We start from the raw sequence: 7,421 nt of genomic DNA, 5'->3' as shown, positions 1-7,421 counted from the left end.
AAAACTGTAACCTACCTTGTGTATTTTACACTAATTGAATTGCCTAATGAGGTCCCAGAGGCTACATCCCAATACCTCAGAGTTAATTAAAGCCTCAGGACTGTGCCAAATTGTGAATAAAGATGCAGTAAAACAGGGAGAGCGAAAGGGGTTTGGTGTGCTGGGGATGGGGCTGACCTGCTTTTTTGTCGTTGTTATGGGACTCTACATTCCAGGAAGGAACAGATGTCAATTTTTTTATATATTTTTTTATGTTTGTTGGCTTCAAATGTTGTTACCTTGGCAAGGCTTTTCATTTTCCAGTGTGGTTAGCCTAAATTCACCCTATTAAAGATTAACTAGTGATTCTTCCCCCACTATCGTCATGATATTCATTATCAACAACTAGAGTGAAAAAAATACAAGATATCAGTCACTAACCGATGAATGACCACTTCCAATATTTATCTTGAAGAATGTCATAGTACTCCATCAGCTGTTGATAAGTTCTAAAACTCCCAGCAAATAGTCTCCTTCCAAGTTAGCATCTGCACCTGTATTTACAGGTTTGAACCTGTAGGAAATGTGTTCATTGCTTCAAAATGTATTTAATGTGAAAATTATGTTATTGATTCATATTCAAATGAATGTGCGTGATCAGGCAGTGATGAAAGAAAGGAGAACCAGGCATGTCTAAAAAACAAATCTCAAAGGTTTATTTAACATGTCACAAAAGGTCACACACTTGGGAATTGAAAAGGGGTAGTTGCAAGGACTGAAATGATTGTCCAGAACTATAAATCAAACTCAATACTAACATTAATCATGTTTCGGCTAAAAGGAGAGGGAGTTTTTTGTTCCTTTTCTTTCTTTTCTTTTATACAAGTAGTTCATTGGATAAATGCATCAAACAAAGAAACCAGTTCTGCAGTAAACTTTACAAAAAATACATTTAGTTTCATTGAGAGGAGTAGAAAAGGAGGGGATCAAATATTGACCAATAATATTTATTCCTTTTCATCATTAAAAAAAAATGTGTTCTAATATCTACTTTTTGAAAAGTAAAAGCAATATACAGCACAATAAAAGATAAAAAAAAAAAAAAGAATTGCTTTTGTAGATTTAGTCAGACGATTTGGTTACCAAGGAGAGGGGCTGCGACTGGAAGAGGGCATGATGGGAATGTAGGGCTGCTTGATGGAAAGGAGAGGGCGGGGAGAGCATTGAGTGGTGCAGAGAGTTGAAGGGGATTGGCCGAGAGAGAATGGGTGTGGAGTGGCTGCCTGAAGTACCAATAGGGATGGAGATGCTTGGGTGGGAAGAGGAGGAAGAAGATGATGAAGATGATGAAGACGAAGCAGATCCAGAGGGTTTGCCAGTTAGGAAATGGTGGTGCAGGCGTCCTTCTGGTTTGGTGGTGAGGGACAAGGGCTGGGCTTGCTCTGAGTGTGTGGCGGCGGGCGCGGCCGGGGAGGCCAGAGCTGCAGAGGGTGTGGCTGGAGAATCCAGCATGCTGCCGTGAGACGAGGCAGGGCTGTCACACATCTTCTCTGAGGGCAGGTATTGCACACACTGCTTCTTGTTACTGATTGAGAAGTCTGGGGAAACAAAAGGAGGGGGCTTTGTCAATATTGCTGTTAAATAAGCCTATAATCTGTTACAAGTCCTTCAACAGTGCCAGTTCCCTTGCATACATGATAGCTGGCCAAAAATACAAAACATTCACAGACAATGTACAGAACATGGAAAACCAAAAGGTCTGGGACAAACAAATGAACTTTGAAATAATGTTTATTTATTTTTTTATACTTCAAAAAGAACACTACCGAAAGGGGTGAAATGCACAACTAAATGGCATATGTTTTTAGAAACTTAAACGATCGGGTGGAAAAAAAAGTATGTGATCATATAAACAAAGTCGATAACACATTAAATGCCTGCATGTAAATGAGGTTTGAGTGCTGTGCTGCAACAGACCAGACCACTGCAGGTGGAGTGGAGAGCAGTGGCCTGCAGTTCAGCCTTACTAGTTCATAACAGCAGACATACCTGCCACAACGTCACTATTAGCACTGAACTTCATATGCTGCTTGTCAAAGTATAGAGGGAAGAGAGGAGTTAGTTAGAAGGAGTTAGTGGCAAGCCAAGTGTAGCTAGAGGCACTATTTCACACAGGCCTATAGATGGAGTTCTTTCTGCCCTAAATAGAGAGGAAAGGTCCAAGAAGAACAGAGAAAAGGGCCCCTTACCCTCTGGTGTTGAGTCTGGCTTATTATCTCTCTTCCTCTTTTTCCGCTTTCCCTGCACAGATAAACAAAACAATGTAGTCAGAAAAAACGGGTTACTATCAAAATGAAAGCAACATGCTTCAACACTACATCAAACAACTTTAGTGTATGAGAACAAAAGTCTAGTAGATCATTAGAAATACAGTATATATGGAATAATTTTTTTACCAACTGGATATGAGGCGCTTACGTAACCCACATTTCCCTCATTGTTGAAAGATCCATGGGAAAATGTCCTACTCACATAGTTATCTCGTGCTGACCAGCCTGGGTAGAGTTGGGAGTGGAGTTGCCGCTCTTTCCTTGCCAGCTCATAGTATTTGGCTTGCTCTTCTCTCGAAAGTGAGTGCCACTGTGAACACAAACATGACAAAAGTCAGAGAACTGGTCAAAGCATGTACAGAATTTACACACACACAAACACACCTACAAAACTGTGGTGTGTGTTTGTGTGATCAGGCAGTGCTGTGTTGTGTTGTGCTGTGCTCACTCTTCGGCCCAGTATCTGGTTGATGGCAGCGCTCTCCTTTAGGGTGCACTCAGCCACCACCTTGGCCCTCATCTCCTTCATGTACAGCATGAAGGCATTCAGAGGCTTCTTGATGTGGGGCTTTTTGTCCTCCTCCTTCTTCGCCGGGCCAGGAGACTTCCTGCTGAGACAACAAAACACACATTGCAAATGTCACTTAAAATAGTCCTCCTTGTGTATGAGGTCCGATTCCCTTCCAGAAGACCTGGCTGACTTCTTACAAAGAAACAGGATGCTCTAGAATCCTGGCCCTCTAAATGGAATTATGAATAGAGACGGGAAAGTCAGTCAACAACCAATTTTAATAAGAGTAAATAGAGTGTTTATATGTTTGGTTTTAAGTAAATGTGAAGAATCTCAGTTAGTTATTGGTCCTTACGAATGCATAGAGGGGCTCATGTGGTCATGAGTGTTTGGCTCCTGCTTGATGGCTGGTGATACGATAGCAGGATGAGGGATGCCAGTCTGGTGCATGCCGTGGGGGTGGTGGGTCATCATGTGGGGGGAGAAACGGCTGGACACCAAGCTGGAAACAATAAAGACAAACAACCCCAACGGTTAACAAACTTTCAACAAACTTTTTACACACTCCTTCTGTCTGACCTGTCAAGTCAACATTAACTGCTTTGACTGTTTGTCTGGAGTCTAGACAAAAGTAATGTCCACAATGAGCTACATATATATTTTTATATAAAGGCTTTTTCAAAAGCCCCTTTATCCGACCATGCCTGGAGAAAAGTGGAGTGTATGGTAACCATGGTGACAGAGGGGACATGACACCTGAAACCACTTTCCTCCCCGTGTTCAAAACCATGCAGATACCAGAACAGAACACCTTCAGATAGCACAACTCTCATTTTCTGACAGCTAACACAATGGTACATTGTACATAGACAAAGGGGGAAATTAAGTTCCATGCTCCTCTGCCACACGTTCTTGTTAATACATGAAAGGAAAATCCTTAAATGTTTCATAAAAATCTCGTCAAATTTACAAGACAGATACGGTCCATGAAAGTCCAAAATACACTATAACCTTGTACTTCATGTGAGTGAGTACAGACGTTTTTCTTGCTATAAAAAAAGTTACTTAACAGTAGCAAGTCAAATTGAGGACAAACCATTAGTAATTGGGTTTAAACTTTAATCTCTCCAATATCTTTCTACTTAAACTATCATATCATACATAAAAGAGGGGGCTCTTCCACCATTACCATCCCAGCAGCCGCTAAAAAACTAGATGAGGAAAAGGAAAATGTAAAACATAAAATAAAAAGTAGAACATCATATACATACAGTATTATGATATATTTATGACAAAACTGTCAAGTATTACCTGAACAAGCCTTGTTCAGGTGGGACGGAGGGTAAGACAAACTTTGTAACACTGTGGTAGCAGCTGAGAGTACTGTTGATCATACAGAGACCCTGATGAATATTTCATCCCATACTAACACCGGAAGGCTCGCTACAAATCTTTCAAATTTTGACAGTGGGGCAGAAAGTTCAATCAGATGGGAGTTGTCGGTTCAGATGAGCTTTGTTTTGTCTTAATCAATTCTCAGACCTTTCATCTTTGTGTGTGTGTAGCAGATCAACTCATAACATTGGCCTGGCCTGGCTCACAGTGAAAATACAGTGATGTCTACAGGGTAGGGTTCTGAATGACAATAATCTGTTCACTTTCTCTTTGGAAGGAAGGCTGAGCTCATTTTTAGAAGACTTAGCACCCATATTCCTTTGTAGTCCCTAGCCCACTGAGTGTCCATGGTTGAATAACCCTGTCCTAAGACTGTTATAAACCAGCAATGAGAACATCATAAACATGACTACAGAATGTAATACAACCACAAGATATTGAATATCTCTTTTTAGGGATGGTTAGGGGTTGGTGGGCATAGCTGAGACTGGGTGACAAAGATCAAAGAGATCCACTGACCTGGACATGGATGCATTCATTGCGAGGGTGGGATAGGGGTGCCGGAACCCCCCCGGGGGGATAGAGTACATGTGCTGGCCCTGCCTGAGAACCAGAGGAGTAGAGGAAGGCACCAGTGAGAAGAGGATCAGACACAGCTGACAGATAACGCACCAGCACTAATCCAGCACTCAACTGCAATCCCCTGCTTGCAGAAAAGCACCGTTCAAATTGGTAACAAGACCCATAGCAAAACCCATAGAATGTGAAGAATTTATCATAAATATCTCAAATATGTCAGTGTTTTATTATCAAAATTACATCAGAACATCCTTTACTGCAAGGTTTGAGAAATACTGTACATAATATATCGTATTCAATGTTTCTCATATACTATATCATGTTAGGACTGTTAGATAAATGCACATCAACCAAACAACTATTCTCCATGTCTATGAGTTAGAAGGATGTGGGTTACTCCACAGATACATGGCATATTGCCATGGGACAGAGAGGAAAATGTGCTGTTTTATAGCTAATTTCCTGCTATTCTACACATTTTGCCATGAGGCTGAGAGAAAATTTAGCGTTTTCTTTCTATTTCCTGTCATTTTAAATTTTTTGCCATGGCTTATGATGTGTTCATATGAAATCTGGGGAGGAGGGTGCATAAACATGTATATAATACTGTTCTATTTAATGCTGTGTGTTACTCACTGTGGTACCAGCCAGCCCAGAGGGTGAGGGATCTGTCCCACTGCACCTGGAGACAGGGGGTAGTATGGAGAGAGCTCTGATGGATGGGGAGTCCGAGGAATGCCTGAAGGGAACACAGAGGGGACAGTTTAAGCATTTAAGTAATTTTAAGTCACAGACTAGGTCAATTTCTCTAAGAAATTAATAGATATACTGCAGTTTAAGTTTAATACAAGCCATGTAATGCTTTGGATTAGGAGCTGTTCTAGGCAGCAACATGATATTCTATGAGGTTGTGTGTGTATGTGTGTACCGGTCTTTGGGTCAAGGATCTCCGGGGAGAGGTGTGAGGGAGGGGTTCCGGGGGAGAAGTGTTCGTTGCTGTAGGTGATGAGGGGGGTCAGCGGGTGGACGTGGTGAGCATGCTGCACCACTGGGACCTTGTTGGACTGTAGGAAAGACAAGAGGAACACACAGAGGGGCTTTAGACACCAGAGAGAGAGGACTGGATAGACCAGGGGTTTAATAGTCTCCCTCGGTCTCCAAAGACTCACACCGAAACAGGCTCATTCATAACACAGTCTGACATTTGTTGTGCCTGATGCTTGACATGTATGACACTGACCAACATGTATATCCCTCTGCATCCTAATGCAAACTGTGTTCCAAATCCACCATGGACTCAGTTGGCATGAAGGTCATGATGTTTGTTGTTGGTAGTCACTGTGTCACTGAGTCATGTGTGTAAAGGTGAGGGTTAGCCCCTATGCCTGAGAATGCTGCCTGTCTGCCTGTCTGCCTGCCTGCCGGCCGCCCTCCCTGGTAAACAATACAGGCTGTGGCTGTGTGTGTGACAGGCCCTATGATGCAATCTGGATCCCCACCAAGACACAGTGAAAGTCTGCGGATGCATACCAACACCATTACGGCCATTTAGTGGAGGAGAGAACTGTTTGTTCAGCCCAACAGGCAAAACAACAGGGCCCAAGATCCAAAAGTCACACCAACACAAGCCCCCAGTACCGTAGGTAGCTCAGTGCCCATACACATGGCTAATCCCTTATCTCACACCGCTAACTCACCCACACACTATTCAGTTCTTCATTGATCCATGTAGGATGACATTAACCCTGAACAGTGTTTTTAGGTTCTCATTGATATGGTTTGAGTACACTGGTACTAGATCTATCGATCTGGTCTAAGGGAATCAAATCCTATACACTCAAAGCACTCACAATACAGCACCAATCACAATGGGAGGTGGGTTATACATACACTTCAAGAAGTTAAAGAACTTTGATTTTGTTGGAGCAGCCTCATTGTTATTTCAGCTATTTTAATAGAGCTGTGTGGTGGCAGAGAAACTCCATATCCCCTAACTGTAGTGCAGCTAGCTAGTGGAGCTGGCCAGGACAGCCAGGAGGACGATGATGGTAATAATAACCAGCATCTCTTTCATTAGGCAGCGTTCGGCCTCACAGTTATTTCCTCTGGCTGCCCTGCTCAATGAAACGCTTGTTGGCCCAACTCGTCACATGGGAGGACCAGGGATAGGGGGGGGGGGGGGGGAGAAAGGAGTCTTGTTCCTAAAACCTAACCTTTCTTCAGTATCCCTCCCCACCCCCTTCTCAACCTCTCATCTATCCAACGAGGTCCAGGAGGGAACAAGGTTTGCATTGAGACGACTGTACGCTCTCTTACTTCACACTGCTTAGAATTGTTTAAAGCAGTTCCAACCTTTCCAAGTGTTAGCGAACGTGTTTCTCCTGCTTCCAAAGCCTGCTTTGATTTCACTAATGCCAGTTGTGATGAGGAAATTGCAGATGCAAAGCGAGATAAGTTACTTAAAATGATTAACGCCTTGTAAAAGGTAAAGTACATTCAAAGTGCACATTAGGTGTAAATTAACGATAAGCACACAATACATGGATAAAGCTTTCATATTATATGATGTTATATGATGTTTATATATACATATACATATACATTCACATACACACACACACACACAC

The 7,421-nt window shown here is 42.4% G+C and overlaps 1 protein-coding gene across 1 annotated transcript in view; it reads right to left on the bottom strand.

Annotated features, from left to right (window-relative positions):
- Positions 1 to 672: 672 nt before the first annotated feature.
- LOC311145084 (transcription factor 7-like 1-B) overlaps positions 673 to 7,421 on the bottom strand; it is a 45,792-nt gene continuing 39,043 nt past the window's right edge. The window contains exons 5-12 of the mRNA XM_084181262.1: positions 5,723 to 5,858; positions 5,431 to 5,533; positions 4,735 to 4,818; positions 3,176 to 3,322; positions 2,758 to 2,920; positions 2,512 to 2,619; positions 2,229 to 2,280; positions 673 to 1,577 (exon numbers count right to left, since the gene is read on the bottom strand). Coding sequence (XP_084037388.1) covers positions 1,102 to 1,577; positions 2,229 to 2,280; positions 2,512 to 2,619; positions 2,758 to 2,920; positions 3,176 to 3,322; positions 4,735 to 4,818; positions 5,431 to 5,533; positions 5,723 to 5,858 — 1,269 coding nt within the window. The 3' untranslated portion in view covers positions 673 to 1,101. The remainder of the gene's footprint in view (positions 1,578 to 2,228; positions 2,281 to 2,511; positions 2,620 to 2,757; positions 2,921 to 3,175; positions 3,323 to 4,734; positions 4,819 to 5,430; positions 5,534 to 5,722; positions 5,859 to 7,421) is intronic.

This window comes from Coregonus lavaretus (assembly GCF_964263955.1).
Source record: "Coregonus lavaretus genome assembly, chromosome: 17".
In the NCBI taxonomy this organism is placed as follows: domain Eukaryota; kingdom Metazoa; phylum Chordata; class Actinopteri; order Salmoniformes; family Salmonidae; genus Coregonus; species Coregonus lavaretus.
This window is presented reverse-complemented; position numbering and strand designations above follow the sequence as displayed.